General features: G+C 38.5%; 1 protein-coding gene across 29 annotated transcripts in view; it reads left to right on the top strand.

Moving 5' to 3' along the window:
• KMT2C (lysine methyltransferase 2C) overlaps positions 1-22,378 on the top strand; it is a 277,595-nt gene that overhangs the window by 115,360 nt on the left and 139,857 nt on the right. For all 29 annotated transcript variants that reach the window (XR_014246661.1, XM_082398916.1, XM_082398915.1 and 26 more), the window contains 2 exons: positions 898-1,046; positions 2,025-2,134. Coding sequence is in view for 28 of the 29 variants with exons in the window: in XM_082398916.1 (XP_082255042.1) it covers positions 898-1,046; positions 2,025-2,134 (259 nt within the window). In the remaining variant the exon portion in view is untranslated. The remainder of the gene's footprint in view (positions 1-897; positions 1,047-2,024; positions 2,135-22,378) is intronic.

Raw genomic sequence — 22,378 nt, 5'->3', positions numbered from 1 at the left:
AGGTTAAATACTATGATATCAGGAGAAGATTAAAGTCTTAGTGCCAGCCATCTGATTTCCCACGTTTAATATTAGTCACAATAGTAGTCTTTGTTTACTTCTTGATCTCAATTCATATATGAAGTTTTAGGGCTTTCAAAATTTGAAATCTCCCATATGTTATTCAGTGAACACTTATTCAGTGTTCATGTTTATACTGTACTTTTTGCTGTTACACTTTTTCCCTTATTCCCAGGTCACTAGTAGCTATTTTGTTTTTGCTTTTTACTTCTGGTTTGTGAGGTAAAGTCTTAGCAGAGGATACTTGCAGCATCATGCCACAGGCCAGCTGTCGAGATTGCCAAGGGGACCGTAAGAAAGCTCCAGTGCTCACATTTCACTCCCACTGCCTCCCTCTTCACACTTCTAGTGGGTTTTCTTTTCCCCTGGGAAGTAACCTTGCTGTCCGTAAAATTAACTGCCAGCTCCGTTGTGGTAGTCCTCACTGATCATATAGCAAATTAGAAATATCTGATTTGATCAAGTTGTTTTTTAAGCATTTAAGTAAGGCCAAAGGGAATATTCATTTTATGTGATAAAATATGGTTCCTGAATAGACTATTAGAGTGTCAGTTAAAAAATATATATATAAAATGGCAAAATAGGTCTGCAACTGTAATTTGTAACACTTCCTTATGGATTTGGAGACTTTTTTTTTTTTTTAGTTGCTTACATGATATAGCTATCCAGTTTTATATCTATACTATGAATAACAACATATTCTAAAAGTTGTTTTATGATAGTTTATGCCTAAGTAAAATTGATTTGGCAATGCATTTTATTTAAGTCGTTATAAAAGGAAACAATTTTCTACTTGTTATCACTTTCACATCTGTTTTGTTCTATTTTATTTTCCAGGGAACGGTCTCCTCAGCAGAATATAGTACCTTGTGTCAGTGTAAGCACGCAGACTGCTTCCGATGATCAGGCTGGTAAATTATGGGATGAACTCAGTCTGGTTGGCCTTCCAGATGCCATTGATGTCCAAGCCTTATTTGACCCTACAGGTATGAGCCAGTCTTCAATAATAACTACCTTTTGATTCTGTAAGCATTTTCACTTTAGCAAATTATCAACTTAATAGTAAATACCGTTCATCTAGAAATAATTATCACATTGTAAAAAACGTCATTGTTAAGTATACCTGCTTAGGTAAAATAAATTGTCTAATTATGTTTACCTAACTTGTTTAGCATCTGCACAGGGCCATCACTGGGCTGGATGCTTTTATAAATATTTGCATTTACACTTGCGTAGGCAGCAGTGCCATGGAGATCTGACAGTTGCGGAGAGAGAAATTTTAAAGGGATCTATGAAAACCTGGGGAACATGGCAGTCTGGGTCTACTTGAAGTAGGGGTGAAGGGTAATAGATCTAAGCCCTGTGAATGTCCTGTAGCGCAGTATAGTTAGTAATCCATACTCACGATTTGGTGCTCCTGGGGTTTTGAGTGAAGAACTGCGTGTAATTGTTCAAGTGCTCTGTGAGAGAGTTTAAAGACTGAGCTGTTACAGATGATTGACGTGGGCTCTTGGTATGGGGTGCAGTGGAATAGAGGTGTATATATAGCTTATTTGTCAGAAACAAAGTATTAAGTAGTTTTCCTTTATGTTTTATGTAAACACACCAAATAAAATATAGTAACGGTTAAATAAAATGACTAGAAACTAATTTCTCTGTTGAAGAAATAATCACTAATTCAGTGTGCATCAGAATCACTTGGAGGGCTTGTTGACACATTGATTTCTGGGCACCATGGCAAGAGGTTTAGATTCAGTAGGTCTTGGTTGTGGTCTGATATTTGCATTTATAACAAGTTCCTAGATGATACATTTCGAGGAGGGCTGCTTTAGTGGTATCACAAATATCGCATGCCATTGTGTATTCACACATTTGAATTGATTTGGGGGATTTTCATCTTTACTTATTAGCGTTAATACGTTTAATGTTTATTCAGTTGCTTCTTTTCACTTTAACCATTTTAGGCACTTGTTGGGCTCATCACCGTTGTGTGGAATGGTCACTGAGGGTGTGCCAGATGGAAGAACCGTTGTTAGTGAACGTGGACAGAGCTGTTGTCTCAGGGAGCACAGAAGTAAGTAGAAGAAACACATATTTAAACAACAGCTTTATAACATTTACTGTGTCAACATAAAGATTCACTTCCAAGATTTATTAAATGATTACTATAATGTAAAAACCCTTAAAATAGGAAACTATTAATTTATATCCAAGAGTAGTTTGTGCAGACCACTAGAATATAGTATGTTAAGTTGTGCAATAAATGCAGATCTTTAAAATAAATATTTTACATTTAAATGAGAAATTAAAATTCTTAGAAATGGGTATTACTGACTATAATTACGCATCTTACTCTTTAAGACAAAACTCTTTGATGAAGATTTAAAATAAGAGAGACACGATTTGACATCTTTAGTTCTCCGTGTGAGCTAGCTCTGTTTGCTATTTTAAAAATTGATTAAAATATTTCTTTTCAGTAAAGTTGGCAGTTCGGTTTGTCTTTTTGGCACTATCCCAAAGTAATATCATATACACAGACTGCCATCTTTCAAAGCTTTCACTGCGATTTTCGTGTGATTTTGAATCAAGAAATAAATGCAACGTTTACCTTCCATCTATAAAGGCAACAAACCCTGTGAAGTGAAATTGCTTTGCTGCCTACAAATTCCCTTTGGTTTTTGACAGGTATATTTGGGAGAAGTGAAACAGGCCTTCCAAAGGAATATTAGAAGTGGAATTTTTTACCGTAGAAATTATACGGGCTTTAATAGATATAATATAGGTAAACATTTCAAAAGTATTGTTGAGACAAGGACTTAGATTTAATTATTCAATTATTATAACATTTGCTTTACTCAGATGATCAAAATTACCTACTTTATATGGATGAGTAACCCTCACCTCAGGATTAGTCAAGTTAAGAGTGTTTGTTTTGGAAATGTGACATTACATTTAAAGGCTTACATTACCAAATTTCGAACAGTATAATGCACGATAAATAATTTCCAGTCTGAACATACTTAGATGGCCAGATCGTGACTGTGATAGATCAGTGAGAACTGTTTCTTCCATGAACTACTTTAGAAGTAGTTTTGGAATATTTTGCGACAGTGAAAAGCATTATAGGAAAGGCAATGAACAAAGGCTAAAATGAACTGTAAGAACCCATTTTTGATAAGGCTGTGGGGAAATAGGCACTCTTATGCCTCATTGGTGGGAATGCAAATTGGTACATGTCTTCTGGAGAGAAATTTGGCAAAATGCCTAACAGACTATACATGCCCTTATCTTTTGACCTTTCTGAGATTCTATCCTGAAAATATGCCTCCAATAATACAAAAACATTAACAGCATTGTTCAATTTGCAAAATATTGGAAACAACCTCTGACCACACATAATAGAATGGTTGAATAGACCGTGGTATGGTTCATACAGTGGAATACTGTGCAACTGTAAAAATACTATGAGGAATATTTTTATGAACTAATACAAAATAGCTTCCAATATATACTTTTAAGTGGAATAAAAATGTGCAAAAGACCACTTATGGTGTGCAGCACTTTATGTAGGAAGGAATGAGATGTAAGAAAGTATACACGCATATGCACATTTGTGGAAAAGAAACACAGGAAGAATAAACCAAAAAGTAGAGGGATTGGTTACCTGTCTCTGAAAGGTGGGTGGGAAACAGGTGGAATGAAGACAGGAGTGGGATCCATGTAGCAGGGATGTGATGCGACACTTCTCAGATATATCTTTTTGTATAGCTCTGACTCTTAGAACCATAAGAATGTTTCACCTATCCCTGAATAAGCAGCTACAGCCATCTGGGCTATGGGGGAACCTAAAACGGGATAGCAAAGTTCACAATGACAGGGGTAGGGGAGAAACTAAGCAACTGAAAAATAGTGTCTTGACTGGATACCTGTAAAGCTAAAGACAAAAAAAACCCTGCATGTACATGCACACGCCTGCTGCAGTCGAGTGAGCAAGGTTCTAAAATGATCTTTGTGGTGTTAGAATGGAGGTATCAATATAAACTTAAGGTTTTTAGTATTTATATGGACAGATACAGAAATATAGGTATGTGTGTATGCATGTGTTAGTATGCTGCATTTATCTCCTAGCTCTGTCCCCTGTGAAGGCCTAGAAGTAGTGACTTCTAGTAGCAGTGAGCACATCTAGTGCCCAGATCTTGGTTTCTAACCAGTGTTCTCCAATAAAAAGGACCAGAGCTCCTTGAAAAGTGGCTCATGGTGCAGGGAAGATACAAGATGAGGTGCCAGAAAACAAGGAAGTGCTCAGAGAGATGGGGACTTGTTGAAAGCACAGGAGTCGACCTGAAGGAGCTCCTAAGAGCTGGACCAATTTGAGCAATAACAGAAAATAATGATAGTCTTGGGTTTTCATCCATAGAATGAGCCACACTGATAAATAAATTGATAAAATAGATAAGTAGCGTAGGTCAAGTCACATCACTTCTCTGCCTGACACTCTTCAGTGACTTCCCGTTTCACTAAGAGGAAAAAAGCCAGTCCTTCCTGCCTGGCAAGGCCTCCACGATCTTCACCACTCCCATGAGTGCTCTAAGACGTCTCTCCCTGTAACCCTTCCCCTCCCTCGCTTCCTTCAGCCTCAATGATCTCCTTGGTCTTCCTCAGAACCGTCCACCTCTAGGCCTTTGCAGTCCCTGTTCCCTACATACATGGCTTCCTCCCTCATTTCCTTTAGGTATTTATTGAAGTTACCTAATCTGTGAGGGCTTTGCTGGGCTCCCTATTGAAAATTTCAGGAGTCTCCTCCTCCCATCGTACCCCCCGCTGGATTGTTCTCTCCTTCGTACTTACCAGCATCTAACACAGTGTATATTTACTTAATAATCTTGTCTGTCTCTCCTCACTAGATAATAGTGCCCTTCTGAAAAGGATCTTTTTCTGTTTTGGTCATTCCTCAATAAATACTTGTAGCTTAAGTGAATAGCCCTAAAGATCATTCATGGAATCATTCATAGTTACAAGAAAGAAGTCACAAGTAAGTGCCAAAGTGTTAAAGGAGGTCACCAGTGTGGTTAATTTTATATAAGTTTATAAATTCATAATTGTCAAAAGAACCCCTCTAAAATAGAGTAAATCTTTACAGTCCTACATAAGAGGTGGGGGTGGGGTGGTGTGAAAATGAAAAATCTTTGATATCTTAAAAGGTTCCCTAGGGGCAAAGTGTGTAAAAGTGCTGTTGAACTTAGAACAGGCTTTTATTTTACCAAAAAACAGATGTTAAAAATTTGTCGACCGTTATTAGGATGACATGTGGCTGAATGTATTATATCTACCTCTGTTTTCAAAGAAAATAAACATTTCATCTGCCTCTTCAAGATAAAGGTGGTGTTTCAACAAGAAGAATGTAATAACTTTTCACAGAAACGTGCTGAGGGTTGAGCATTTTGAAAACAGATGCTTGGAACTATTTCTATTGGTAGTTTATTGCCAGAAACAGTGAAAGTTTGTAATCAAACAAACAACAAAAATATTCTCACATTGGTTGCCAAAAAATCCTGGACACAGAATTTCCTGATTAAAATATTCTAAAGAGTTTATGGATGTTTTAAACCCCTTTGTTAAAAATTAATATTTTTTTACTTTGGAAGGTGAAAATCTACTGGCTAATTTTTGATAATTTTGGTTGGGATTGAAAAATGGTTGTAGAAATATGTACTTTTGTTTAGATCTCCCTATTTTTGTGAGAATCATTTTTTTAAAAGCCTTTGACAGATACTGAAATAAACTGAAGTTAGCATTGGACCTTTCAATCTTTCAGTGATGGAAAAGAACAAGACACAAAGCTCAGATGGGGGGGTTGCAGTACTCTAAACTTTTGGATTGTCTACATCTTTAAATAAGAAATATTTGAGCACGTGTCCTTAATATACATCGTCATTGGAATGTGTATCTCTTCTTTATGTCACTTAGCAACATTTGTAAATTTATGTTGTTTCTGTGAGTATTTCATTACCCTTGGTCCCCCCACTAGGGCTGTAGGCATCACGAGGGCATGAATACTGTATGTGTTGGTTTGTCATTTTATCTCTAGTGCCTGACAAAGTACCTGGAATACAAGGGAGTCATTTATGGGATAAATGTATGCGTGAGTGGAGTTTGCCAGTGAAGGGTAATGCTGAGTGCTATGGTCCAAGGGAGGGGAGTGTGCTACTGGCACCTAGTGGTGCTGCGAGCCGCCTGCACCGCACAGAGCAGGATCCAGCTCCAGGGGTGCCGAGGTTGACAAATCCCCCTGTAATCAGGAAATATTATTTCTATTTTAAAACTAATACATTTAATATATTTCCTCCATTATTAAATGGCATGCATTATCAAGCAGTTCAGTTTTTCTGGAATTTCCCACAGATTGTTTTTCAGTTTTTCCACAGGGAACTTTATTTATCTTTTGCTAGATGGAAGAATATGCTAAACTACGACCTGTATTTCAGGAAAGGTAATGGTGTTTCTCTTTTAATCTCCTCTTTGGAGCCCTGGGGGTGCTACCAACATCTTGGAAATCTGGATAATTTGAATATTACCAAGGGAATACTTTAATCTTGAATTCTACAGATGTTTCATCATTTATTTACCTAACGCCCCTCTTTCCGGCATTTTGCTCATTGCCCCCCAAAGAAATACCCCATAAACCTCCAACACATATTTCCGTTATTTAACTAGTTCTGAATCAAATGCTATAAGCCTTACTTATAGAAGCTCTAAAAGTAAAACATTACTTATAACATCTCTCCACTTAGATAATTTCTCATGCTTTCTTCACACTCATCATCTGCCACAACCCCATATTTTTTCTTTTCTTTCTTTTTTTTTTTTAATTTTTTGGCTGCGTTGGGTCTCTGTGCTGCGCGCGGGTTTTTCTCTACTTGTGGCGAGGGGGGGGCTACTCTTCATTGCAGTGGCTTCTCTTGTTGTGGAGCACAGGCTGTACGCACGTGGGCTCAGTAGTTGTGGCTCGCGGGCTCTAGAGTGCAGGCTCAGTAGCTGTGACGCACGGGCTTAGTTGCTCCGCGGCATGTGGGATCTTCCCGGACCAGGGCTCGAACCCATGTCCCCTGCATTGGCAGGCGGATTCTTAACCACTGCACCACCAGGGAAGCCCTCACAATCTCATATTGCAATTCCATTGTATTCTACTGATTTTGTGCCAGTTGTCTTTGTGTAAAAACCAATTAGGTTCTGCAAGAAGAGTTGTAAGTTTCTAATATTTTGGGTTCTTGTTGTAGACTGAAAAAGAGGACAAAAATAGCTTTTCTGTATAAAGTGGAAGTACACATTAAGAATGTAGACGAGCAGTGTAATGTAAATGTAATTTTTGTTTAAAAAAATTAATAACAATGTACAGTAAAAGTCTCTGTCCACACCCCTCCCCTATAAACTGAAAGTAGGTTTATATAAGATCATTTTAAATATGGTCTGTATCTTTATGTAAGATGATCTCCAGGTACCTACTTTATGAATAATGTTGTCTAATACTGTTATTTTTTATATAATCCTAGTGCTTTGCAATGTAAACTAAAAAATTATCAAAGTTATGTGTTCTTCATTTCGCCCTGTAGTTTTTTAAGAGGAAGGAAACGTTCACATATCTGAATTCTCTATTTGCGCTCAGGGGTCCACAAGATACCTCCACCTTGGAGACTGACGAGGACTCATGGGGCTCAGCACAGAGTTGTAATTATGGCTAAGACTTATTGCCTTTATGTGCTAAAGATGCATAATGAAAAGATCTTAATGGAGAAAGACCTTGATAAGGTCTGGAAGACCCCATGTGCAGGCTTCCTTGGGCGCTTCCCCCCGTGAGGGGCATGCAGAGCTCCCTCTTCCTCCAGCAGTACAGATAGGGCAGCATGTGCATGGTGCTTCTGCCCGGAGAAGCTCAAGGTCTTTACTGGGGCTAGTCATGTAGGCACTCTCTGCCCAGCACATACCACAAGGAAAGCCATATTGTTTGCACAGATGATCTAGGCACAGTAAACTGCCCTTACCACGTAGGCAACAATGGGAGCCCTCCAAAAGCCAACTTCCTAGGTGCCACCTATGTAAGCAGGCCTTTCTAAGGACAGTAGTATCAGGAATGCTATTTTAACCCTTCTTTTGCACAGAAATAAGATTGGATTGTGTCTCAATTTCAACATATTTCTGTGTGTGTAAGTATAGTATTTGCTTGTTAGTTTACAACAATGAATTATTCCACATCATAGGGAGGCTGTGATAGGTGCTCTAGTGGTTATATAAAATAACTTTTAACTTTGATCAGAGGAGATATTGATAAGGACACTTTTTAAAAAAAATTATTTATTTATTTATTTATTTACTTACTTATGGCTGTGTTGGGTCTCCGTTTCTGTGCGAGGGCTTTCTCCAGTTGCCGCAAGCGGGGGCCACTCTTCATCGCGGTGCGCGGGCCTCTCACTATCGTGGCCTCTCTTGTTGCGGAGCACAGGCTCCAGACGCGCAGGCTCAGTAACTGTGGCTCACGGGCCTGGTTGTTCCATGGCATGTGGGATCCTCCCAGACCAGGGCTCGAACCCGTGTCGTCTGCATTGGCAGGCAGATTCTCAACCACTACACCACCAGGGAAGCCCCACTTTTTTTTTTTTTTAACATCTTTATTGGAGTATAATTGCTTTACAATGGTGTGTTAGTTTCTGCTTTATAACAAAGTGAATCAGTTATACATATACATATATCCCCATATCTCCTCCCTCTTGTGTCTCCCTCCCACCCTCCCTATCCCATCCCTCTCGGTGGTCACAAAGCACCGAGCTGATCTCCCTGTGCTGTGCAGCTGCTTCCCACTAGCTATCTATTTTACGTTTGGTAGTGTATATATGTCCATGCCACTCTCTCATTTCGTCCCAGCTTACCCTTCCGATAAGGACACTTCTGACTGTAACAGAAAAATCCTGTATTTGACTCTTAAATCTACTTTGTCTGATATTAATATATCCATTCTAACTTTCTTTTGACTAGTGTAAATATGGTATATCATTCCATCCTTTTATTTTACCCTATTATATTTTTATACTTAATGTGTGTTTCTTACAGGCAGCAGGTTTTTAAAAAATCTAACCTGGCAGTCTCTGCTTTTTTATTTGTAGTACTTAGGCTACATACACTTAATGTGATTAAGCCCCTCTGCCCCCATTTGTGTCTATCTGTTCTTTGTTTCCTTTTTCCTGCATTCTTTTGGATTGAAGTTTTTTATAATTCCATTTTATCTCCTTTGCTGGATTATTACCAATACAGGCATACCTTACTTTATTGCGCCTTGCTTTATTGCACTTTGCAGATATTCTGGTTTTTTACAAATTGAAGGTTTGTGGCAACTCTGCATCAAGTAAGTCTATCACTGCCATTTTTTTCCCAACAGCATTTGCTCACTTCGTGACCCTGTGTCGCATTTTGGTAATTCTCACAGTATTTCAAAGTTTTTCAGTATTATTATATCTGTTATGGTGATCTGTGATTGGTAACCTTTGATGATGCTATTGTAATTGTTTTGGGGTGCTACAGACTATGCCCACGTAAGACAGTGAACTGAATGCATGAATGTTCTGTGTGTTCTGACTGCCCCATCCACTGGCTGTTCCCCTGTCTTTCTTCCTCTCCTCAGGCCTCCCTATTCCCTGAGACACAACAGTATTGAAATTAGGCCAATTAATAACCCTACAGTGGTCTTTAAGTGTTCAAGTGAAAGGAAGACTCTCAATGTCTCTTACTTTAAATCAAGAGCTAGAAATGATGAAGCTGAGTGAGGAAGGCGTGTGGAAGGCTGAGATAGGCTGAAAACTAGGCCTCTTGTGTCAAACAGTTAGCCAAGCTGTGAATGCAAAGGAAAGTTCTTAAAAGAAATTAAAAGTGCTCCTCCAGTGAAGACACAAATGACAAGAAAGCAACACAGCCTTTTTGCAGTTATGGAGAAAGTTTTAGTTTTCTGTATAGAAGGTCAGACCAGCCACAACATTCCCTGAAGCCAAAGCCTAATCCAGAGCAAGGCCCTAATTCTCTTGAAATCTATAAAGGCTAAGAGAGATGGTAAAGCTGCAGAAAAACACCTTGGAGCTAGCAGAGGTTGGTTCATGAGGTTTGAGGAAAGAAGCCATCTCCGTAACATAAAAGTACAAGTGCTGATGTAGAAGCTGTATAGGTCATCCAGAAGATCTAGGTAAGATAATTATAATGAAGGTGGCTACAGCAAACAGCAGATTTTCAATGTAGACAAAACAGCCTTCTATTGGAAGAAGATACCATCAAGGACTTTCATAGCTAGAGAGGAGAAGTCAGTATCTGACTTCAAACCTTCAAAGGACAGGCTGACTCTCTTGTTAGGGGCTAATGCAGCTGGTGACTTTAAGCTGAAGCCAATGCTCATTTACCATTCCAAAAAATACTAGGGCCCTTAAGAATTGTGCCAAATCTACTCTGTGTGTGCTCTATAAGTGGAACAGCAAAGCCTGGATGACAGCACACCTGTTTGCAACATGGTTTACTGAATATTTTAAGCCCACTGTTGACACCTACTGCTCAGAAAAGAAGATTCCCTTCAAAATACTGCTGCTCATTGGCAGTGCAACTGGTCACCCAAGAGCTCTGATGGAGACGTACAATGAGATTAATGTTGTTTTCATGCCTGTGAACACATCCATTCTGCATCTCATGGATCAAAGAGTAATTCTGACTTTCAAGTCTTATTATTTAAGAAAATACATTTCGTAAGGCTGTAGCTGCCAGAGATAGTGATTCCTCTGATGGATCTGGTCAAAGTCACTTGAAGACCTTCTGGAAAGAACTCACCATTCTAGATGCCATTAAGACTATTCATGGTTCATGGGAAGAGGTCAACATCTCAGCATTAACAGGAGTTTGGAAGAAGTTGATTCCAGGCCTCATGGGTGACTTTGAGGGGTTTAGGACTTCAGTGGGGGAAGTAACTGCAGATGCGGTGGAAACAGCAAGAGAACTAGAATCAGAAGTAGAGTCTGAAGGTGTTGACTAAAATGCTGCAATCTCATGATAAAACTTGAGCAGATAAGGAGTTGCTTCTTATTGATGGGCGAAGAAAGTGGCTTCTTGAGAGTGAATCTATTTCTGGTGAAGATGCTGTGAAGATTATTGAAATGACAACAAAGGATTTAGAATATTACATGAGTATTACTTTCGTTGATAAAGCAGCAGCAGGATTTGAGAGGATTGACTCCAATTGGGAAAGAAGTTCTACTGTGGGTAAAATGCTATCAAACAGCGTTGCGTGCTTGAGAAATTGTTTGTGGGAGGAAGAGTCAGTTGACTTTCCAGACTTCACTGCCGTCCTACGTTAAAAGCTTGCCACACCACCCCGCCTTTGGCAACCGCCACCCCATCACACAGCAGCCACCAGCAAAAAGATTGTGACTTGCTTTAGGCACAGATGGTGGTTAGCAGTTTTTAGCAATAAAGCATTTTAATTTATTTATTTATTTTATTTATGTCTGCATTGGGTCTTTGTTGCTGCACGCGGGCTTTCTCTAGTGGTGAGTGGGGCTACTCTTCCTTGTGGTGCGCGGGCTTCTCATTGCCGTGGCTTCTCTTGTTGCAGAGCACAGGCTCTAGGCGCACGGGCTTCAGTAGTTGTGGCTTGCGGGCTCAGCAGTTGTGGCACGCGGGCTCTAGAGCGCAAGCTCAGTAGTTGTGGTGCACGGGCTTAGTTGCTCTGCGGTGTGTGGGATCTTCCCGGACCAGGGCTTGGACCCGTGTCCCCTGCATTGGCAGGCGGATTCTTAAGCACTGCACCACTAGGGAAGCCCAATGAAGTTTCTTCATAAGAGCAGCATTAACAGGTCTGAACCCTTCCCACCTTTTGTAGTTAAATTGAAAGACGTTTACTTGAAGACAGAAATATTTAGGATTACTCCTGTAATTAAAGGGCAATACATGTAAGTTTCTCAATTTAGGTATTATGTGTGAAATATGAAGATAGAATGTTTTAGGGATGGAATGAATTGTGTTTTATTCTTTATGGATTAGATGGCAGAGTTGCAAATGTCTCCATAGTTTCAAGCCTGAGTATATGGGAAAATTAGGAGTTTGTTTGGACTGTAATGAGCCTTACATACCATGAAATGTCTTTGGGACTAAATGTCAGGGTTGGAATCTTAGACAATGTTCCTAACTAGCAATGACAGCAAATCAAGCTGCCAATGGAGAACATTAAGCAAGAGGAAAGAAGATGGACGATTGACCCTTTTGGCAATGTTCAGAGGAAGAATTCCAGTGAAGAGATGGATGTGACATAGAGTAAAAGTTGTAGGAAGTGTACTAGGAATTATTGAGTCTGGATTAGTAGGTTTAAGGAGGTATGGCCACTGATTTCACATGTGTTTTTGTATTATAAGATTTCCTAAAAATATTTTCTAAATAAAATGTAATTATTGAATGGGGGAGAAGCAGGAATCTTGACTTCTTTTTCTGTCAGACATCGTTAGCTAATGTCAAGGTACAGCCTCACCAAGCAATACTACCTGTCTACACCCAGTTTTTTCATTTTGCACAGTAAGAAATTGTATGCTCTCTTCACTCTAAAATGCAAGGCTATGAGGAGGACGTCAGGATCAGTTATGGATTATTTCCTCAGAATACTAAGTGCAAAATCTGGTTACAGCAGGATAATCCAAGATTTGACCACAGAATGCTTTAGGTATACCTAAGTATAAAAACTGTTGTTTTGTTTTCTTTCACCCTGCCAACTTGATTCTGAAAATTTATTTAGGATTTAAGTTGGGTGGAAGCTAAGAGGAAACTGGAAATTTCTGTTTAAGAAAAATTAAGAGTTTGATATGCCTATTTCGTAACATAGTTAAAGTTGGAAGGCCCATTTAGTGAAAATGTCCTTAGCCTTAGTGTTTCCCTTAGTAAAAGCTGTATATTCTTTTTAATCATTCTTTTTAGTTTTTTTTTTTTAAAGGAATTCCTTTATTTTTATTTATTTATTTATTTATTTTTATTAATTTATTTTTGGCTGTGTTGGGTCTTCGTTTCTGGGCAAGGGCTTTCTCTAGTTGCAGCAAGCGGGGGCCACTCTTCATCGCGGTGCGCGGGCCTCTCACTATCGCGGCCTCTCTTGTTGCGGAGCACAGGCTCCAGACGCGCAGGCTCAGTAGTTGTGGCTCACGGGCCTAGTCGCCCCGCGGCATGTGGGATCTTCCCAGACCAGGGCTTGAACCCATGTCCCCTGCATTGGCAGGCAGATTCTCAACCACTGCGCCACCAGGGAAGCCCTCTTTTTAGTTTTAATTAAGTTTGATATAAAGAAATGAACTTACCTTTGTGATGAAGTAAGTGGTGGTACTCTTTGATGTTATAAAGAATCCCTTTGATGTAAAACATGGGGTGGGGGCAGAGAATGTCATGAACTTACATGTGCATAAAATATTATTTGAAAGCTACACAGGAAACTGGTAGAATTCTTTGCCTCTAGGGAATTTATCCTGTGTAGCTCTACACAAAGTGACTTTTGGTTGTATACCCTTTAGAATGTTTTGAATTTTGAATGATGATTTTTTTTTTTTAACTAAAACACTCTTAGTAATTTGTAATGTGTTCCTGAAAATGTATTTCAGAAGTTCATTTCTATAGTTTCTGTAGTTTTGCCCTAACATTTACGTGGTTTTTTTAAAAAATTTATTTATCCATTTTTGGCTGTGTTGGGTCTTCGTTTCTGTGCGAGGGCTTTCTCTAGCCGCGGCGAGCGGAGGCCACTCTTCATTGCGGTGCGCGGGCCTCTCACTGTCGCGGCCTCTCTTGTTGCGGAGCACAGGCTCCAGACGCGCAGGCTCAGTAGTTGTGGCTCACGGGCCTAGTTGCTCCGCGGCATGTGGGATCCTCCCAGACCAGGGCTCGAACCCGTGTCCCCCGCATCGGCAGGCGGATTCTCAACCACTGCGCCACCAGGGAAGCCCTACGTGGTTTTTTAATGTACTGTGTGATACAGGAGTTCAACTTCATTTTCTCACGTATGGAGAGCCAGTTGTTACTACATCATTTATCGAAACCTCGTTCCTTTCCCCCCCCATTTGAAAGATAACCTCTGTCATTTAGCAAATGTTCAGTAAATGTATGGATTGTTTCTAAGCTCTCTATTTTGGTTTGTTTGTATATTTATATATCCCAGTGACAACGTCACACTGTCATGGTTACTATAGCTTTATAGTAAATCTTGATATCTGGTCAGGCATGTATTACTTTCATCTCTACCTGTTGCAGAGAAACTTGTAGTAGGTCACCTCTACCACTGTGAATAACTAGAAAAGCTGGATAAGATCTCTTTTCAAAGAAATATTTAAAGACATGAGAGAACTGTTCGAGGGAGTGAGAACCCAGAGGGAAGGATATGTCAAGAGGTCAGCCTGATGTAAACTTTCTCTTTTCCTTTGAGGCATTTATTTAGTTCATAAAAGACCAGCTATAGGTCTGGAAAGCTGGGAAGAGTTTCTGGCAATCTATAGAGCTGGGAAGACAAAATTAGGGTTTAGGGGCCGTTAATATAACAGACTTTAATTTGGGACCCCTAAAGGCTACATCAGAAGTTAGTTTATGTATGCCCTGATCGTCAGATCCAGTCCACCACCTGTGTTTATGTGGTCCAGAAGCCAAGATAATTTTTACATTTTAAAGTGTTAAACAAGTTATACGTGTATTTCATAACACATGAAAATCCAATTTTAGTGTCCATAGGTCAGTTTTATTGGAACAGTTGCGTATCATCTGTGGTTCCTGTTGCTCTGCAGTGACAGCTGAGTTGGTGCTGCAGACCACATGTGCCCTGCATTGCTGTAGGCATGCTGCAAACCGCAGTGGCACAGTTATAATTCGTCAGCGTTTGATTGCCACATGTGTTCCCTTGGCATCTGTTTTTATTACTGGTCCATACCTTTCATGTTGCAGAAGAAAAAAAAAGAAGAGTGGACTTCATATATAGTGCTTTTGAGGCATAGTGGAGTGGATTCTGTTGTTATCAAATTAGATGGCAATGCATTATATTTGTTAAGCTGAGACACTGCAGTTGTGCTAAAATAATACAGTATATGTCAGTATTATCCGATTGAGCACACATCACACTAATCCCAACTCACAGGAAAGTAATGATCAGAAAAAAGAGTAAGTTAAAATCGACTATCTAATCATGGCACAAATCCTTTACAAAAGTGAAGAATGAAAATGAGTTGTAACTAAAATAAGTTTCTGAGTGGCCCATTTGTTAGCCAAGTAAGGAAAGCCATTTATCAGTGGAGGTTAATTAAATCGTGTTTGACTACAGCAGTCGAAGAAATGTGTGCACAGCAAATAAACTTATGACTATTAGCCTTTCAGTAAGAATAGTTGTTTTAAAAGTTGAGGACACTCTGAGTAATATCAATAATCATTTAAAAAACAAGGCAGATAATCTCTAGTGGTTTTTGTAGGTTCTTGATGAGTCAGTAGATGTTACAGTACTGCTCAGTTGTTTATTCTAGCAGCCAGGGCTCATTTGAAGTGACTGAAGAATTAGTCTTTATGAATAGCCTGCATGAAACAAGTACAGAGAAAATATTTTCAAAGAAGTTGAGAAAACACTGTTTCAGTATAAACCGAAGTGAAATCTGCTAAGATGTGTACAATAAATAGTGGTAAAAATAAGCATGGAGCAGAAAAAGGCCTGAGGTTGACACATTTACAAAACTTGTTAAAACATAACGGTGTTTAAAAACCTGTGTTTATTCATTGTATTGATTCATCAGGAGGCATTTTGCAGAAAATTTTAAAATCTGTCATGGGTTATTAAACTAACAGTGTCAGTGGTGAGTTTCATTTGCTTTTGTGGATGTCACTATCTCAATTCTAGGAATTTTTGTTAGAAATAAAAGCTGAGTGTACTGATAGCCCTACTATGTATGCAGCAGTTTGATGACTGAGCAGTGGTAATATTTTATTACAATTTTAAAACTTGGGGTTGAGATTAAATATTTCCTGAATAAGAAGATTGCCCTTAAACTGTAAACCAAATACTTAATGGATTTGGAAGTTAACTTTCGTTACAGACTTGATAATATTTCCTAATGAACTCAACCTAAAATTAAAAGGCAGAGTACTGCTTTTACATGAAACTTACACCATGGTAAATTCATTTGTACAACAGCCAGTGTTCGAATCACAGGTAATGTCAAGCTGCTTTATACACTTTTCATGCCATCAGAATTTAAAATAAAAAGCAAGACCTCCATTCGCACACATAGATTTGGTACAGAAATATTTTCCAAGCTCGAACTACAGTTCCAATAGCAGTTTTTGGTCCTTGAGGCAAGTACAAAGGAAATTTCCTTATTTCAAAATACATTTAACTGTGTAATTGAGAGGCTTCAACCTGTGCTTTAATTGAAATATAATTACATGCTAAAAGCAAAGATCAAGGCTCTAATAAAATTTTGTAAGTGCCTTTCAAAGATGAATGTGCTAAAATGAAATAATGTTTGTGGATTGATATCAGTATGTGGCAGTACCTGTGTGTGAACAGATTTTTTCAAAGATGGACATGAAGGGACTTCCTGGTGGTCCAGTGGGTAAGACTCTGCGCTCCCAATGCAGGGCTCCCAGGTTTGATCCCTGGTCGGGGAACTAGACCCTGCGTGCATGCTGCAACTAAGAAGTCTGCACGCTGCAATGAAGAGTGCGTGTGCTGCAACGAAGACCTGGTGCAGCAAAAAATAAATAAATAAATAAATAAATATTTTTAAAAAGCGTGGATATGTACAATTTCATTGTGTATCAGAATGAACGGATGAACACTCACAGTCCGTTTTTATGACAGAGAAGTATAGCTTTGAACTCCAGTTAAGTGAAGTGTTATCCTCCCTTCACATCCATTCTTCTTATTAGTAGTCTTGTGTTACCCCCCAAATTATATTCAATTATTATCACATTTTGAATAATAACAACAGTTTTTTAAAATTTGTGGAAATTTGTTTTGTCTCTTAGTAGGTAAATACTTACATAATCTTCTTAATTTTGCCTCTTGTCCCACAAAGCCTAAAATATTTACTGTCTGGCCCTTTTCAGAAAGGTTTGCTAATCCCTGGGCTACACCCTCAGACTAAGGGAAAACTGGGGCGGGGGATAGTATCTGCAAAGACTTGAAACCCAGCTTCAAAGCAGCTCATATGCAGATTGAATTAAAGTGATCTTCTCTAGCCTATGTGCCTGTCTGAGAAAAAATTAAATCCTCTCTGGTAGAAAATAAGTTCATCTAGTGCCTAAAAATATCTCTATAGTTTAAAAAAAGTTTCAGCAATCTGAAATTATCAGGTACTCCAGAAGATAAGACCAAATCACTGAAAATCAAGAGAAAGAACAAATAATAGGAAAATGTCTTTGAGTTATTTTTGGCTTTTTGCATTGCCACATAAAATGATAAAATTTTGAAAAGAAAATATAGAATATGTTTGCAAATGAATTCTTAAGACACAGAAAGCACTTACTGTAAGGAAAATATTGCAGAATTCAACTACATGAGGAGAGTAGCTTCTGTGAACAGGATACTGTAAAAGTGAAAACACAAGCCCTAGAGAGGAAGAAGATAATAGTAACAAATATGGCCAACAAAAGGTATCATCTCTAGAATGTATAAAAAAACTACAAATCAATAAGAAAAACAAAGACAACCCAATAGAGAAATGGTCAGAGGACTTAATCAGGCAACTTACAAAAAAATTATTTACATGGGACTTCCCTGACGGTCCAGTGATTAAGACTCCCCGCTTCCACTGCAGTGGGCATGGGTTCGACCCCCTGGTCGGGGAACCAAAACCCTGCATGTTGTGCAGCCAAAAACAAAAAAATTACAGGTAATCCAAATGACAAATAAGTTTTTGTAAAGGTACACAATCCCAGTAGTAATCATGAAATGCAAATTGAAACTGCACGGAGATAGCATTCCATACCTATTAGATCAGCAAAAATTGTCTGAATGTAGTTAAGTGTTAGTCTTGTTTGGGTCATACTCTTAAAGTCGACCGGTGAGGGAGTGTGAAAATTGTAGCAGTCATTTGGGAAAACAGATTGTAATTACCTGGTGAAATTGAAGAGACACCTATATGACCCAACAGGTTTTTTTGTTTGTTTGTTTTTGAATTTTATTTTATTTTTTTATACAGCAGGTTCTTATTAGGACCCAACAGTTTTATTCTTTTTTATATACCGTTATGACATAATGTTCTCAGACTTTTTGGTCTCAGGACACTTTTATACTCATTTTGAAACATTATCGTCTAGCTTAGTAGAGGCCAGCTGAATTCTCATATATGCTTCTGCATTCAGTGTGTTAAAATATGCTGGTTTGGTTGAAGTATACGAGAAAAATCCAGCCTCAAAAAGATACATACTGGGAAAACGCAAATTTATTTTAATAGTCATTTCAGGTAATTATGAATATTCCTGTTTGACGCTACACCAAAAGTTGACAAGCAATAGTTTCTTAAAGGTTTGGTCCAAAGTGGAATCTGAAAGCTTATCAGTGAATGTTGCCTTACTCTTTAAAATTGCAATCTATTATCTTGCAATTTCAGTGGATCTTTTACCCACCTTTGATTTTATAATATTATTAATTGGTCTTCTGGAAAATATTGGTTCATTGAGTAATCCAGATATTTTAAATATTGACACATTTTAATAAATAACAAAATTCACATTTGTTGATATAACCCTGATACCAGAAGAGTTTAAGTATGGGGAAACAGTTAAGCTCACTGTGGTAGATACATGTTTTCTAAATTTTGTCATTGGTCACAAATGTTCTCAGTTGTTTTCCTTGAAGTGACAGGCTCACTCACTTTTTTCATTTTTAAAGAAATATGTGTCAGATAATCAAAACTGGATAATCATTGTCAGTTTTTCTTCTATGTAAAAATAATATTCCATGAAAAAAGCAGCTATTTCTGTTTATAATCAAAGGATTACAGAAGTGCCTTGCCTGAAGAAAACCTTCATATTTTGGTGTAGCAGAATTACTTGATGCTTTATATCCCATCTTGTCACACAGATATTTAAAAGATATATATTCATGGATTGAGATTTTAAAAATTAATAATTTTACTACTTCATTGTTGATGTTCTTAAATGACACTAGCATTATTATTTTTTTAAATATCTTTATTGGAGTATAATTGCTTTACAACGGTCTGTTAGTTTCTGCTTTATAACAAAGTGAATCAGCTGTACATATACATATATCCCCATATCTCCTCCCTCTTGCGTCTCCCTCCCAACCTCTCTATCCCACCCCTCTAGGTGGTCACAAAGCACCGAGCTGATCTCCCTGTGCTATGCGGCTGCTTCCCACTAGCTTTCTATTTTACATTTGGTAGTGTATATATATCCATGTCACTCTCTCACTTCATCCCAGCTTACCTTTCCCCCTCCCTGTGTCCTCAAGTCCATTCTCTACGTCTGCGTCTTTATTCCTGTCCTGCCCCTAGGTTCTTCAGAACCATTATTTTTTTTAGATTCCGTATATATGGGTTAGCATACGGTATTTGTTTTTCTCTTTCTGACTTAACTTCACTCTGTATGAGTGACTCTCGGTCCATCCACCTCACTAAAAATAACTCAATTTCGTTTCTTTTTGTGGCTGAGTAATATTCCGTTGTGTATATGTGCCACATCTCCTTTATCCATTCAACTGTCGATGGACACTTAGGTTGCTTCCATGTCCTGGCTATTGTAAATAGAGCTGCAGTGAACATTGTGGTAAAACTAGCATTATTTTTAGTACAGTTGTAGAGCTAGTTGAGAATGGCTATAGTAGCTGCTAGTACAAATTGGTGCCACTGTTTTGATTATTGCAAAGGCATTAGCAATTTTACCCACCATTGTTTTTGCACCCTGTGCAAATATCAACACAGTGAAAATGGTAAATAATGTCTTATTATGAACATAGCTTTTACCTCACAGTTTCCTTTACAAGATCTTAGGGACCTATTCAACCAGAGGCCTGTGGACTACTCTTTGGGAACTCCTCCGAAAAATGTTTGCACATACGTATGTGTCAGGATACATGTACGAGAATGTATGGGGTAGCAGCATTTTTTTTTTTTTTAATATTATAGCTGTGAACTAGAAGCAATGAAGATTTCTAGATAATTAGATTATGGTATATTCATCCAAAGGCATAGTATATAGCAGTGAAAATGTGTGAACTACAGCAGCAGAAATCAAATAGTTGATTCCCTCAAATGTATGTTGACTTGAAGCTAAGAAAAGAATTTCTACAGTATATTTCTATTTAAATTCAGTTCTAAACAGAACTAAATTACATTGTTCAGAGAAATAGATGGAGCTATAGTGAGTAGGAAATCTAAAGTAAAGCAGAAGATTAATTTCTACAAACCTGTGTAGTGGCTATCTATGGAGAGGGTACAAGAATAATCATTTGAATGATTTCAATGGCAAGATTTCTTCTCTTATCCTTTTGTGTTGGTACACAGATGTTCTCTTGATAAGTCTTTAAATTGTAAAAATACACTCTCCTATGTGTGTGATGTTTCACAATAAAAGAAGGAAGCAAATAGGATAAAAACATATGTCCTTGAATGGGATGATGCTGATGTGTGTAACTTAATCTATAAACTTAATGCAATTTTGGTGAAATTTAAATTTCAATAGAAAAAAAAAGAATAAAAACAGTTGGTCACATCTTTAAAGGATAATCAAGGAGGAGTAGCCCTTATAGATGTTAAAACTTACTGGAAAGCTACAGTTAAAATTGTATTAGGGTCATGAATAATTAGATTGCTGGTATAGAATAGAAAGTCCAGATACAGACCAAATACATAACAAAAAGTTACTCGAAGGTAAGAATGTCATCTCAGATCATCGGTCCATTTTCTTACTTGTTCAGGTTGGGTAATTTCTCCATTCCATTGTTTAGCCCTTTCAGTTAATGCTTTTTTTTTTTTTTTTTTTTTTAATGCTTTATTTTTGTTAGTATATTTTTCACTTCTAAACTTACCATTTGTTTCTTCATGATATCATATTTCTTTGCCAAGACTTTGTTTCTTTGCTGAAACTTTGTGATTTTTTTCATTTTCTTCAAATGTCTTACTCATTTTTTTGTGGAAGCAGTTTTATAATGTCTACCTTAAAATATTTGGCAGATATAATTCTAACATATATCTCTTCTCAGTGTTCATGTCTTTTTATTGTCTTTTCTCATTCCTTTTGAGGTTTTCCTGGTTCTTGTTATGGTATGACAAGTTATTTTTCTATTGAATCCTTTATATTTTGAGTATTATGTTATGAAACTCTGCATTTTAGTTAAACCCCCATCCCACCTCCTTCTCTTTTAGCAGATCTCACCTGAAACTGCGTTTTGGGGTAAAAAACGGTGGCACCCCTTCGTTACTCCCCGGTGTGTGCGGAAGCTCCAGTCCTGTAATTAGCCCCCACTGACACATTGCTAGGGAGGATCCTCTAGTGAACACTGGGCAGGAGTGAAGTGCAGACCCTGCTTTATGCTTTGCTGACGTCACCCTGGCTCAGAAGGTTCCTGCTCTTCACGTGGTCCCAGTGTCACTGAGGTGTGTGGGTGGGCATGCTACCTCTGGACGGTGGTTAGGTTCTGATTCTCCAGTGGGCATTCCCTGCCACCACCCCAGTGGGGAGGGTTAGGGGTGGGGACACCTTGTCGTCATTGCGTGGATGTTGAATTCCGGGCCCTCCGCATTTTCTCCACTGGTACTATGGAGGAAGGAGGTCTTGTTCCTGTTGAGTGGGTCTGCACACCCTCTGTGATACCTCGCTGTCTGGGAGGGGAGCGGAGGGGAGGGGATGTCTGGGTTTTCCCTTTGGCCTTTGCGGACAGGCATAGGACTTGGGCTTCTTCTCTGGTGTTTGGCTCACAGAGGTTGATCATCACCTAATAGTTTTCTGTCTTGCCAGCCTGCTACTTTTCCGTTCTTCTGGTTAGAGACAGTGGGTATTTCTTGGGCTTGTTTTGTGTTTCTGGTTCCTTTAGCACCTGTTCTTATGAATGAATCAAACCTAGGGAATTTATGCTGTTTCATTCTTCAGCACCTGGGCTCTGGTTTGTCTGGCACCTTCTCTTTACCTTTTAGTGTCTTCTGGTGTTTGTCTTATGTGTCATGTCCAAGGTTTTTAGCTGTACTTAGTGTAAAATATAGGGAAAAGTGAATCTCCTCCATTTTGTCTGGAAGTGGAAGATGTCTGCATTCATTTTTGAAGGTTTTGTGGTTTTTTG

This window comes from Balaenoptera borealis, assembly GCF_965194805.1.
Source record: "Balaenoptera borealis genome assembly, chromosome: 7".
NCBI classification, from domain to species: domain Eukaryota; kingdom Metazoa; phylum Chordata; class Mammalia; order Artiodactyla; family Balaenopteridae; genus Balaenoptera; species Balaenoptera borealis.
Note: the sequence above shows the minus strand (reverse complement) of the source record. Positions and strands in the feature narration are given on the sequence as shown.